The 13,807-nt window shown below is 36.8% G+C and overlaps 3 protein-coding genes across 6 annotated transcripts in view; 2 read left to right on the plus strand and 1 right to left on the minus strand.

Moving 5' to 3' along the window:
• Positions 1-4,966, plus strand: part of LOC126965914 (collagenase-like) — a 16,113-nt gene extending 11,147 nt beyond the window's left edge. The window contains exons 1-5 of one of the 4 annotated variants that reach the window (XM_050809697.1): positions 399-609; positions 3,621-3,888; positions 3,989-4,078; positions 4,471-4,661; positions 4,815-4,966. In XM_050809697.1, coding sequence (XP_050665654.1) covers positions 409-609; positions 3,621-3,888; positions 3,989-4,078; positions 4,471-4,661; positions 4,815-4,919 — 855 coding nt within the window. In that variant the 5' untranslated portion in view covers positions 399-408 and the 3' untranslated portion in view covers positions 4,920-4,966. Of the gene's footprint in view, positions 1-398; positions 610-3,620; positions 3,889-3,988; positions 4,079-4,470; positions 4,662-4,814 lie in introns of those variants that run through there. The other 3 variants (XM_050809700.1, XM_050809698.1, XM_050809701.1) reach the window with 3 other exon arrangements.
• The window catches only part of LOC126965899 (hemicentin-1), a 561,675-nt gene that overhangs the window by 109,934 nt on the left and 437,934 nt on the right, over positions 1-13,807 (minus strand). The gene's annotated exons all lie outside the window — the stretch shown is intronic.
• Positions 10,654-13,038, plus strand: LOC126965911 (collagenase-like). Its single transcript, XM_050809694.1, has 5 exons — positions 10,654-10,883; positions 11,201-11,468; positions 11,743-11,832; positions 11,964-12,166; positions 12,891-13,038. Exons 1-5 carry the CDS (start codon positions 10,686-10,688, stop codon positions 12,993-12,995), a joined length of 864 nt encoding a protein of 287 aa, XP_050665651.1. The 5' UTR covers positions 10,654-10,685; the 3' UTR covers positions 12,996-13,038.

Below are 13,807 nucleotides of genomic sequence, written 5' to 3' on the forward strand. Positions count from 1 at the left end.
ATGGTTGGTTTTCCTTTTGGTATTAAGTGGTTTGATTGTATGATAAGCTATCTCTATAATATTATGAACACAAATCATCTCAACAAGGTGTGAATTATTTTTCCACAGCAATAATTTTATATTATTTGAAGCCTGTAAGTACCACCAGAAAATGGGTTGATTTATGTGATTTTTTTTACATACTAACATCTAATCTCTCAAATATAAAACACTTCACCTTGAGCCTCAAACAACTCCCAAGTTATCATCATGGGCTCACTTACTATAACTATTTGAATACTTCGAAATTTATTCCGATAATTTAATCTTCTAGTCATGATATTAGGCTAATAGAAAGATAACACATTAGTATAAATAGTGCATTGTTAGAACAATAGAATCATTAACGAGAACCAACCACCAACCATCATGAAGATCCTACTTGTAGTTGTCGGTTTGTTGGCGGCCACCAACGCTAGGGAGATCAAACATGACATTGTCACAGACTACCACAATGTCATTGGTATCCCGCTCGCCGAGAAAATCAAGCAATCAGAGAGCGCTATGGATTTCGATGGTTCCAGAATTATTGGAGGAAGCGCAGCGGGTCTTGGTGCCCATCCCCATCTTGTAAGTATTGCAGTAAGATATTTTAATAGAAAACTTGAAAGAAATGTGTGTCATACAAACTGTATTTTAATATTAATTATGTACGTAGTAAAATTAAATGAAAAGAAGCGAGGCTAACGAAAAGTGTTGATTTTCTATTTATGTAATACTAGCTGACCCAGCAAACGTTGTATTGCCGTTATTAAAATCGCGATACAATTGTAACTGTGGATATTAGATTGGTGAAAATTTGTAGTTGTATGTATTTTTTAATGCTGACTCATAATCAAACTTTAAAATATTTAAAATAAAACAAAAATTTAAGAGAAAATGTCAAAAAAATGAAAAAAAAATGCCGTGGACCACCCTTAACATTTAGGGAGATGAAAAATAGATGTTGTCCGATTCTCAGACCTACCCAATATCCACTCAAAATTTCATGAGAATCAGTCAAGCTGTTTCGAAGGAGTTTAACTACAAACACCGCGACATGAGAATTTTATATATTAGATATCTGTAGATACAAAACTTTAACAAGAAAATACCAATAGGACATCTGGATTCGAACCGGGGTCTTCTACTTTCCGAATCACCCAATGTCCCATCTGAGCTATTATAGTCTTGTATATAATTGCGAAATTAACTTTGTATTCTATTGTTATTGTAGCAGTTTCTCATTAAAACATGGATAAAACTACTTTTTTTAAATTGAAACCTAGCTAATTCGATTGCTCGCCCCCGAATCTACCTGTATACTACCCCGAAAATACAGTAATAATATGGATAAGAGTTAATTCACTTACAAGCTATCACAGCGTTCAAAATTTTTACTACGTTTATAAGACGGTATTTTTAACAATTTAAAAACTAAAATCTATAAATATTGAAATATAAAATTGAAAAAAAAAAAAAAAATCTAAATCACTTGCGTAAATTTAGTATTTTATTTGTATATTCAGCAAGCGGCAAGAATAAATCAATGTTCTGCGATTTAGCGAGTGAGTTATGTGACGTTGTGTTTTGACCAAGATTAGTCCCAGATAGTGGTACTACAAACAACGAATATGCATTTTTTATTATTAAATTTGGTAGAACGTTTATTTTGAATTTTGATAACAAGTATGGAGGATCTATTTAACCGCTAAAAATATTGTGTAAAACCAAAAGATCTAACACAATCCTTCTATCTGCCAGAGGGGTCACACCGTAATGTTTTAGGCCTTTTTTGGTATATATAATATGTAACATAACCTCTGTAACATTATCAAGCATAATATATTGAGAGACAATCGTAGCCATACATACCACATCATCATAATATAAGACGCCAAGATATTTAAAGTCTATTTTGAATTACACGTTGGTCTAGTGATCTGAGAAGGAACTTGTACACTTCTTTGATACTTTTAAAATTAACAAATTCCAATTATGATGTCAAAACTAAATTTATGCCTTAAAACTAGTAATTTGATCAAGAATATATCCTTACTATCCTAACTTAATAATCTTAAATTTTTACTACTTTGAATACCTAAGTAGAACGCTAATGGATTCAAAGGAAAAAGCAAAAATAAAACATACTAAGTTATCAAGATTTCGTCCTGGAAGATTAGTCAATTAATCTTTCAGAGTTCTGAAATTTTAAGATTCCCAAACCCTTTTCGGAGTCAAAAAAACTTGGTGAAAGAGACTAACAATCTTGGTGAACTGTCCCATACACAAGCGAAGCAGAATAGACAGGATAATATTTACCTTATTAAGTTCTAGTTTTTTTATTATTATAAATTATTAAGATATATTTTTAAGAATATAACTACCTTAAAAATTTCATTTTTTTAAATTCAATTTTGGAACATGTTTATTGAGTAACAAACTTCGACCATTCTCCGCCATTTCACACATAGCAAACAGATTGTAGTGCACAAAGTGGGTAAGGAGCCGTCGATCTTGTGAAAGACATTTCAGTTGTATGTTCGTATTTAGTACTTTCGATAGCTATACTAACACATCCACTGTCAATAACAAACCAGAGTGGCCGTGCTGTTAGAACTACAAACGCTGTTAATGCTGTTAAAGCCAAAATTCACCGAAAACCTTGGACTTTTTCGGGTATCATCAAAGAAGACTTGGTACTTGATGCTAAAGCTTCAGGTCTTTTTAATCATCCATGTACAGGACATGCCTTAAACATACATTTAAGGACAGTGGCTCGATCTAAATTAATGCTTGCTGTCCCGATAAGCGGGTGAAGAGCACAGAATTAGAATAGAATAGAAATATATTTTTTTTGCCATAGTGAGAGACAATAACATAACATATTGCAACAATACTTGGTACATGTCATGAAGCTACATCAGCTCTTAAGTGAAGTATAAGACTAAGAAATAGAAATATTCTATTCACTGATAATTGTTCTATTGCCACAACCGAAGAGAGCTACAACAAACAAATGAGCTCATAGCTCCAAAAAACTTTGACGAGTGATAGAAAAAGAGCAACGTGGTCATCATCTTACCGTCAGTCTTGGTTTGGTGGGAGTGTGTCGTATCAAGGAGTCACAAAGTTTAATTATTGGAAAAAGAAGAGAAGACTTAAGCAAAAGTGTATCAAGAGACTGTCTTAGATTTTGGTTGTTTGGATCTCTAAGCAATATACTCTTAAAATGTAAGCTACTTTGGTACCAAGGCTAAAGGCTCAATAGCTTGTCCATCGTCTAGCCCAGATCTAAACCTCTTCAACGACAAATCATGATCAAGATACGGACTGCTCTAAACGACACGCACATCTTAATTTGAGCGACAATGTATTTGTTTCTCTTACTCAAGAAATTGGTATTGTAAATTATAGTTGTTATGCAACCTCTATACTCTCAACAATTTACTGACCGAATAGATATGTTCCAATATTATTATTAAACTATTCGCCTTTAATATAAAATATTAATGCCTGAAGGAACATACGTGTTTAAAGGAATTTACTTTATCTTAAATTAAACTAAGAAAATAAATTTAACCCCAAGTTAATATTTTAAGGGTGGCCTCGTGATCCGGCTGACAACTGGAGCAACTTCAGTATGCGGATCTTCTCTCCTGTCTAACACAAGATTGGTAACAGCAGCTCACTGTTGGAGAACCAGTGGTGCTCAAGCTAATCAATTCACTGTTGTACTCGGCTCAACTTTTCTTTTCTCCGGCGGCACCAGAATCGTAACCAACCAAGTGGAAATGCATGCCAGTTACAATATGAACAATCTGAATAACGATGTAGCTATTATCAGAATTAACCACGTAAACTTCAGTAGTAAGTATTCATTTATTATTTATCATATCAAGATATTGTCTTCGGACTACTTTTATAATTTCTAAGTTGGTTGAGACGTAACTCAAAATTTATTTTTCAGACATAATCGGAAGAATAAATATGGCTACAGGAAGCAATCAATTTGTTGGAACCTGGGCGACCGCAGCAGGCTTTGGTGCAACTTCAGATTGTAAGCTATGGTCGACATTATCAAAAAATTTATTCAAAAGTAAAATGACAGCTGTAGAAGCATACCATATATTTAAAAAATCCATTTGCAGACATTTCCATATGCTCTCAAGTAGTCCACATTACTGACTAAGATTCGCTAATTAAAAATGCAATTCAAATTATTCAAAACAAAAGTAATTTATAAAAATAATATTTTTAAATTAAAATAAAAGCAATTGGTACAGCACTCATAATTGTTTGAATAATCATTACTCATGATACGATTATATCACCATGACGCTCTATATTCTTTTTTGAACATTATAAAGATATTTAAGGAACAAGCAGGAATTATTGGAATAAACAAGTTCATAATGTTTTATGTTATATTAATGAAAAAATATGTTTTAGCTCAGCAAGGCATTCCTAATAACACATCCCTTAGACAAGTCAACATGGTGGTAATAGCCAACAATGTCTGCGCAAATTCCTACGGCTCTAATATTGTTATCGCTTCAACCATCTGTACTGACACTGCCCGTGGAACTGCTAGCACGTGTGGTGGCGATTCTGGTGGTCCTCTCTCTGCTGGCAATCAATTGGTAAGCTTTCTATGAAACACTATCCTCATATTTCTAAATAGTTAATTCTTTGATAGAAGTATAGATTCACGTTCAAGTATATATATATATTAAACATGATGGATTTAGTGACGTAGTTATATATTATGTAAACATAATATTATTTTTTTCCAGATTGGTATTACATCTTTCGGCTCTGCTCGTGGATGCCAGTCAGGTTTTCCAGCTGCCTTCGCCAGGGTCACTTCCTTCGCCGCATGGATCAACGCCCGTCTATAAATATGTATAATGCTTGACATATTTAACTAATTAAGTTGTAATTCATATTTCTGTGATTTTATGCAAACTCTTCTTCAAATATCAGGTTATAGTTTATTTATTTTGTCCTGAGTCTGACAAAATTAAGTATGACACACACAATCAAACGATAATGGTATTAATTTTTGTTCAATACAAACACATCGGATTGCCGCTCTAAGCCAAATTGAGTGGTTTGATTCTAAACATTAAACAAGTACTTATTGAAAATAAAATACTAAACACAACGAGTTAAAACGAATTTTTTGTAAAACAAGATACCAACTAAGTTTTGGTGATTTCAAAATTTTAATATGACTCAATAATACTGCGTACATAATGGATAAAATTACCTCAACTTTTTGTGCACAATACGGTAAGATTGAGAATGTATATTAATTAGATTAGAATATATCAGAATCATGCCTGAAAGAATGAAGGACAATGTCGAAATCCGCCACTGAACAGAAGTTTTGAGAGAAGTACCTTGTGCCATATACGATCAAAAAGCCTTCGCTGTATCCAGGCTAACTGCCAGGCCTTCCCCCTTGCTCTCAATAGTCGCCGCGCATCTATGTGTTAGTTATACCATAAGATCGACTGTCGACCGACCATGGCGAAAGTCGTAGACCAAGCCGGATAATAATGAATTATGTTTTTATTGCAATGCGAGCAAAGCCCAAATCTACAGTTAATTACTGCATGTCCCAGATGTAAACAATACTGCGATGCATAAGTTGTGTTCGCGTACTAGTTTAAGTTTTGAATCGAAGTTACTTTCCATAAACCTTTTACATTTTATCCATGATATCTTACTACGCTATTTATCATGAACAACTCGGCTTGCTGGAAAGATTGCAGTGTAACATGGTGTGACATTTAGTGAGTGATTTTTTCTTTTATGTAGGTGTGTATGTGCGTCGGCATTATGTGAACGCTGCAATGCCTTCAGCATATCCGCTCTGTTACAAATAAAACTTATCAAACCGCTACCCTCCCGGGGTAAAATCTCTTTAAGGACCACAGTAATATTCTAGTTGGGTGGGAGGTTGGTCTTCGGACCTCGACACTAACCTTTCGAAACATAGCGGCACTAGGCCACTACTTCAAGCCGGTATATTGTGCGAGCGTGGTTATGAATCCGGTCGAGTCTGGCCTGATTGTGCTGTCGTCATAAGACTGCAGCGTAATTATCCCACTTCTGAAAATCTCTTAGTCACTTTCGTCAACTTTAAAAAAAGAAACGAAGGAAGAGAACAGGAAGTAGTGAAAATTATGAAAAGTGGAATATGATTCAGTGTAGAGAAGATAGAATAGAACGAGTGTTCGGTGAGGTGTGATCTGCTGAAAGTCCATCTGAAGAGGAACAGCGGCAGACCGCTGAAGTGCAAGTTCGTGGAAGTGAGGGCAAATAAGGGCTCGTTCCTTTAAGCTGTGTATCACTTTCCATTTCCTGAGAGTGGGTTTCGTGACAATTGATGTCAGAAGTGGGATTGGAATGATGCCATTGGTGCCAAGGTACGAGTAGGAGCAAGTGGGGCAGCAGAGGACGAGTTACAGGAGGCATCCGGCTCTGGAGGCAGTATGACCGTGTCAGCGTCACAACTTCCGGTTTACATCCGGCCGGTAGACATCAGGGCCACATACAACAGATGGCCGCCATGATGCAAGAAGAAGCGCAAAGACAGGAGGGGCAGCTGTGGGGCTTATATGAAGGATATGTTATCCCATGACGCTGTGGGAAAGGACATCGCCCCGATCGACAGTGTGTAAAAGAAGATGGAGGATGTTGAAGAAAACTTTCAATGGAAGATGGATGAGAAAAGAGCCTTTTCCTGGGATGAAGATTGCGAACAACCTTATTTAAAGTTGCAGAAACGACTATGTAAATCATCTTTCCTTTGATATCCTGACATGGAGAGAAGATTCATAGCGGATGCTGATGGCATTGGGAAACCCCGCAAGGGAAGTATTGCTATTTGCAACTAGTCGTTCCCGGGGAGAAGTTGAACTAGATCCTACGAGCCTTCACGAAGGTTCTTCGGGTGGACATTTGATTAAGAAGAACTCTCAAAAGAATTTAAGAACGATTTTACTGTCAAGGGACTGAAGACCCGGACCAAAGAAGCTATGAAGCTGTATAATTTCAGGGCTCCGTGGGAGAGAGTAGCTCTGGATACAGCCGGACCGTTACCCGTCACCAAAGCTGGAAACCGTTACATAATGGTGGTGATGGATTATTTCACGAAGTCGCAGTTGCGACGAAGCTGGTAAATGAAGTCTTCTGTAGATTCGGTGTGCATTTAGAAATGCAAATTGATCAAGGGCTGAACTTCGAGTCCCAAGAATTTCAAGTGTTCTTGGACCAGAACTATGCCATAGCATACACAGTCGGACGGATTGGTGGAGAGGCTTAAACAAACGATGGAGCGGCACGTGTCAAAGGTAGTGGGCAGTCATCAGGATAAGTGGGATGATTACATTCTACCATTTCTCATGTCGTTTAGAGCCCGCGATACACGAGACGACTTATTTACTCGATTTACTCTCAGGCTCTCCACCCTATACTTCGATTAGTATAAGAGAGTATGGGAATGAGTTACGGAATGACATCTACGAGGAAAGTATAGGATGGGTTTAGGGCAAGTGAACGGATGGAGACCCGATACGATCGAAGAGCTAATGTTCCTAGTTTTGAAGAGGAAACCCTGGTTTGGTTACACAAACCGTAAGGCAAAAGGGGGAGTCTCCTTATCGTCAACATAATTGGGAAGGACCATACAAAGTAATAACATAAATGATGTGACTCTCGGGATCCAGCGTACCCCTAGAAGTCCCTCAAACATCGTACCTGTCTATCGGGTGGCTAAGTTTTACGGAAGCAACGATGATCGCGACGATCATGTCTTGGGAGGGGAGCAGTGTCGCATAGCAATGTTTCGACATACATGACGAGAATTGTCAAACTTCAAGCCATTGATAATTTTGAAAGCCCTGTCAAACAACACTCGTTGCACAGCGGACAATTTCTAGTACAATTTAAATTTATAGATGGAAGGGAATCATTTTTGAAAATAAACAGACCCGGGGGTATATAAGCATTACTACGGCAGTTTTAGTTCAGGCTCGAAAGTGAAAAGGAAAAGCAGGAAGAGTTGAAGTAGTTGTGAAAAGTGGAAAATTATTCAGTGAGTAGAAGACAGAAGAGAACGAGTGTTCGGCGCGTTGTGATCTGCAGAAGGCACCGGAACAGCGGCAGACTGGTGAAGTGCAAGTTCGTGGAAGTGACCGCAAATAAAGGCTCGCTTAGGTACGTTTACTTATACCTATAGTTTAAGCATAAGCTATCGTAAAAATAATTTTAAATCCTTTGTGTTATTAATATGAACAGAATAACGCCTGTCGGGTCAGCTGGTATTTAAAAATATTAATTTATTTTGCACTGTTATCGTTTGTGAGCTCATAACAACTAGCGTAGAATCAACATCGAAAAAGATAGCTGAGCACTCTTCTTATCGTAAGTATTAAGCATATAGCAACACCTACCTATCCTCCCGCGATATCAGAACTCGATAACTGAAGTACTGTTCAGACAGAAAACTGTTCGGCGAGCTCTTTTTTCATTTGGACGTAAAGAATTCGAGTAGGCTGGGTTTCATTTTCCCCATCGTGCATAGAACGTGTGCCCCTGAGTTTATACCGGTGCTAATGTGTTGTAAAGGCGTAGTCCAGGACCCATCGAAGTGAACCCTTGTCGATCCGATCCAAAAACAATTGAGACAGTTCGGATCCGCCTAACACCAGGCCTTTTGCTATTCCTCCCTGATCTCCAAAACATCCCTCATTTGGGCTTCCTATGAGTTTATGCAAGTAGACCATCAGATTCCTCACTAGGCGCTGTATACAGTACCGTGAACACAGGAGATCCCCAAGAATATAATCTCTTAAACTGCTTCGTCTGCATATCAATGATATGTTGGATGCAGCTAACATGCATTGCTATGCAGACGATAGAACAGGTGATGCCGTATACAATGAGGCCATTCAGGTCTCATTTGGATAATCGCCGACCTGTGCCAGCAGAATCTTGTGTCGTCTATCGAGTTCCCTTTTGAGAAAGTCACTAATTGGGGAAAAATTAACCTTGTCGAATTTAACCCCCAAATGACCCAAGTTTTCGCGTTTATCACAAAAAAAAACATTGTCGTATCACCACTCTTCATATACCTAACTGCTTATCATGCTTCTTATTAGAAGCTTCTTATCAAATAAAAATTAATAACGGCTGAATGCTTAGAAAGTCTTCCATTGTAGGTACTCTATTTATTAAATACTATACTATACTACTACATTTTTGGAGGAGCACTCAAAATACAAATAACATTACCATAATCGAGCTAGGCTGGTATGTTATTTTAAAATCAAAACAAAAAACAACTTTATTATTTTAGGTACAAGAAATGAATGTTACGCATGTCAAAAGATACTCATTTTACCATTTAATATCCATTAATCAGCACACTGTACATAAATAAAAGTTATGTGAGCATTATGTTTACATTTATGAAGTATTTAATAGCTATAAATATGCAAGATAATATAAGTTTCAACACGATACATGGACCAGACATCACATCCCTTAAACATATTTTAGGAAAGGTAACAACGAAGTACCAAATTCCAAAATCAGATATCTCATCCTTGAACCCAATCAAGAAAAAGTAGTTACGTATTTATGTAACTAACGTACGTACGTACTACTAATATAAAATAATACATAATAGTACAAGCTAATATAAAAGCCAGAAAACGAAACTGAGATCAGATTTGAAAAAAGATTAGATTGCTTATTAATTATCATTGATATGTTTTAGATCTTTCACAAATAACGTGATATATTTTTTTATGTTTTTGAGGCGCAATATGCATCCATCGCGGACGAAGCTGAACAACTAGCATTATTTATTAATTCGTTTATTGATGTTTTGCGGTAATTTGTTGTTTCATTGGCCTTAATTAGTAAATTAATCACCATAAAATTTCGCATTCATATTGACCTGGTAAAGAAAGGATGGATATTATGTTATTGTCTCTAAATTTTAACAGTAACCGTGGTAGGTTAAGAAGAAACATTAGCTGAGGCCTATTGCAGAATTAATAATTCTAAAACAACATACGGTCGCGCTAACGAGGGCAGAGATAATCGCGAGTGCGCTAAGGACAACTGCAGCTCCGATTAATAATCGTAAGTTTAAAAAAAATATCAGGGTTTCTTTCTCAGCAATTTCTCCCTCCAAAATATAACCAATAGAAACAAATAATATGTTGGAAGCTGAAAGGTTAGGAAATATTCTGTTTGTTGTTTTTTTTTCCGCTTTTTGTTGACGGATTTTAATACAATCTCTCTCCTTTTGGCCTCTGTTTTAGCTAGGGTTTAAAAAATAAGAGAGAGAAAAAAAATTATAATATTTGCAACGAAAAATAGCCACTAATGTATCCTCTTAACGAATTTAACGTGGATGAATTGGTACTCAGAGTAAAAATTCTTGATGAATCATAATCATAAGCGCATGGATTTAAGTTAAAGAAGCAATAATAAGGTTATCGCATGAGACTATTTTGAATGTTTTTATATTAATATTAATATTAAGATATAATAAGTTGATAAAATATTTAATAAGATAAAAATAAAGTATATATATAAAGCATTTTGCAGACTTCGGTACTTGAGCATCAAGCACACTAATCATGAAACTCCTGATCATCATCGTTGGTCTCGTTGTGGCCACCCACGCCACAGAGAGGCATGACATCATCACCGACTACCACAATGTGATCGGTATTCCCCTAGCACAGAAAATCAAGCAGTCTGAGAGTGCTATGGATTTCGATGGTTCCAGAATCATCGGTGGCAGTGTTGCTGGTCTCGGTGCTCATCCCTATCTTGTAAGTTGCATTGTTATCTTCATTACGTAAATATTTTTATTTAAGTTCAATTCACGTTGATAGTATATTTTAAACACAGCGATACCACATATACTGTCAGTGTGTATAGTAATGTAGCCCAACAATTATAAATTATAATAGTTTCAACTCCAATTTCAATGATTACCGTAACAGCAAAAGTTATTTATGGACGTTTGTAGTCAAACCTTTTAGTAAATGTATCAAGTAGTCCCAATACAAAATGTTTATCTTGACTTTCAATCATTCCATAAATTTTTTTAAATGATTTAATTATGATTGTATTGTTATAATTTTAGGGTGGTCTTGTGATCCAACTGACCACTGGATGGCAATCGGTATGCGGTGCTTCCCTCTTGAGTCAAACTAGAGCTGTAACAGCCGCTCACTGCTGGGCCACCAGAACCTCTCAAGCTAGTCAGTTAACTACTGTCTGGGGCTCTCAAACTCTCTTCTCCGGTGGTGTCAGGATCGTAACGACTAATGTGCGAATGCATGCTAGTTACAACATGAACAACCTGAACAATGATATAGCTATGATTATTATAAACTCCGTCGGTTTGACCAGTAAGTTTAATATTATTGTATGATATGATATGATACTCGTAAATCCTGACTCTTAATTAAGCCTTACTCGCTTACATTTATTCGATAGTTTCCAAATTGTATTTTTCAAGTCAACGCTTTTTTTCTTACATTTGAATATTTATTTGATATTTCTCACTAATTGACTCAGACTCAATCTTGTAATTTTTATTTGTGTGTTACAATTATGATTAAAATAGAATTTACTCTTACTTTAGTAAAATTTTGAAGTTACGTCGAAATTGTTTTTTTATAGCCAATATCCAACCTATCCGAATTGATTCTGGCAGTAATCAGCACGTTGGGACATGGGCAACCGCAGCTGGCTATGGTGCAACTTCTGACTGTGAGTTTTATTTCATCATATTATTATGTTCGTTCGAAATTATCTAGTAAGATTGTATGTGAAAATGTGTTGTTTAAGCAGCACTGCTTATGATTTATTTATTTATTATTAATACCGCATTTTGTTTACAGCTCAACAAGGAATTCCCAACAACACAGTTAAGAGACATGTTAACATGGTGATCATGGACAACAGTGTTTGTGCAAGATTTTACTTCCCAGGCATAGTTATTCACTCCACTCTGTGTACCGACACAGCCCGTGGAACTGCCAGCATCTGTGGTGGTGATTCTGGAGGCCCTCTCGTCATTGGCTCATCAGCTAACAGAATATTGGTAAGTTGGAATTACTTTTAAGCATAGTTGTGGTATACGACGAGCTTTCATGTAGGGCGTCACGGGCTATCTCGCCTTAAATTGGCAGGCCATACCAGTTGCCGCGCCAGCATTAATGAAGTCATCCGCAGGAAATTTGCTGCTCTTCTACGCCGCCGAATATACGAGCTGTTTTAGAGCCAAATGATATTTATTACCCGCCGCAATGGCAAGCGTCCTGTTGGAATGTCCCGGGTGGCTTGGGAAGGGGACTGGCGTAGGATTCTGGCTCATCCAAGTTACTTCAGTTACTGCTGGGGTTGCTGATTCGACTGCCGAAGACAGCAAGTGTCACAAATATGTCGGTCTCAGTGAGTCTTACATCTTTGTGCCGTTTGGTGTCGAGACACTTGGCCTGTGGAGCGCAAAGGTGCGGAGAATATACGAAGTCCGGGCCTCAATAGGGCTACTGGCAACCCAAGCGCTGGCAGCTATCAGCCTAGCTAGGCAACTTGGAATTTAATTTAATTGCTATTGTTGAGCGAAGATAAGAGATTTACTTTGCATGAATAAATAATTAGCCAATAATTCACGTAGGTAGTTATAAATCTTTTATAGAAATTAGAGCCCAAATGAGTATACTTTTTGCTACATTAGAGGAAATATTTTTCAATAAATATTTATCCAATAACCCATTGATAACTTTTTCTATCATTTTAATAATTTGATGGTTTTTTCTCTATAGACTGGTCTCTCATCGTTCGTCTCAAGTGCAGGATGTCAATCTGGTAGCCCAGCTGGTTTCGCAAGAATTGCATCCTTCGCCGACTGGATCAACTCCAACATGTAAAACTGTTTTAAGCGCAAAATCATTAAAAATATTATTTAAACTACTATCTAGTTTCATTTATAAGCTCACTGAGTCCACCACTTCATCAGTGTGGAATCTATCTCAGGATGTATTTATATATGTTAGCCCTTATCCCAGGTGGCTAGGCGAGGACTAGTCATCACTTCTTTTTTAGTACGGAACGTTGAGTTCCAGCCAAGGTTGGGGTATATTGCCTTGTGACTAAGTTTGACAGACTCTCTTTCAAGTTCAAGGATCATTTTTTAAAAGCGTATTGCTAGGAGGTTTCACAGCATCGTTTCAACCTAAGACAGTTTCTTGATACAGTTTGGCTGAAGATTCCACTCCTTTTGCACAAAAATTAAGCTGTGTGATTCCTAGCTAAGACACCCCCCACTTAACAATGATCGCTGCAGGATGATGATCACATTACACTTTTCTGACCACTTGTGATGCCACGCACCGCCTCGTCTAAAATAATATCATTTACAAAAAAACAGGCGGTTTTAATTTTTTGCGTCCCTTAAGGAAATACAAAAGAGGTTTTAATAATTTTCGAATATTACTGGCATATCTATGAAGTGCTGAAGTGTGCATAAAAAAGATTATTCCAAATAAACCACCAAAGTTGCAGTTAATTGTGTATCGTTGCGGGAATAGTTGACAAAAAGGCATAAAAGGCATGTATTTTCTCAAAATTGATTCCCTTGGAATTATTTTTATGTCAATTTTACTATACTAGATACTACTACCGCTTCGAAAACAAATGGCTCTCTGAGAGAGATGAAGCGGCGCAAGAAACTCTCCCAGCA

The sequence above is a fragment of the Leptidea sinapis genome, chromosome 9 (genome assembly GCF_905404315.1).
Source record: "Leptidea sinapis chromosome 9, ilLepSina1.1, whole genome shotgun sequence".
Lineage (NCBI taxonomy): Eukaryota > Metazoa > Arthropoda > Insecta > Lepidoptera > Pieridae > Leptidea > Leptidea sinapis.

Excerpts from the sequence above, each read along its gene's own strand:
- LOC126965911 (XM_050809694.1), top strand. The coding sequence starts at position 10,686 with ATGAAACTCCTGATCATCATCGTTGGTCTCGTTGTGGCCACCCACGCC. Across the intron at positions 10,884-11,200 it reads TCGGTGCTCATCCCTATCTT|GGTGGTCTTGTGATCCAACT; the intron begins GTAAGTTGCATT and ends TTATAATTTTAG. Across the intron at positions 12,167-12,890 it reads CATCAGCTAACAGAATATTG|ACTGGTCTCTCATCGTTCGT; the intron begins GTAAGTTGGAAT and ends TTTTCTCTATAG.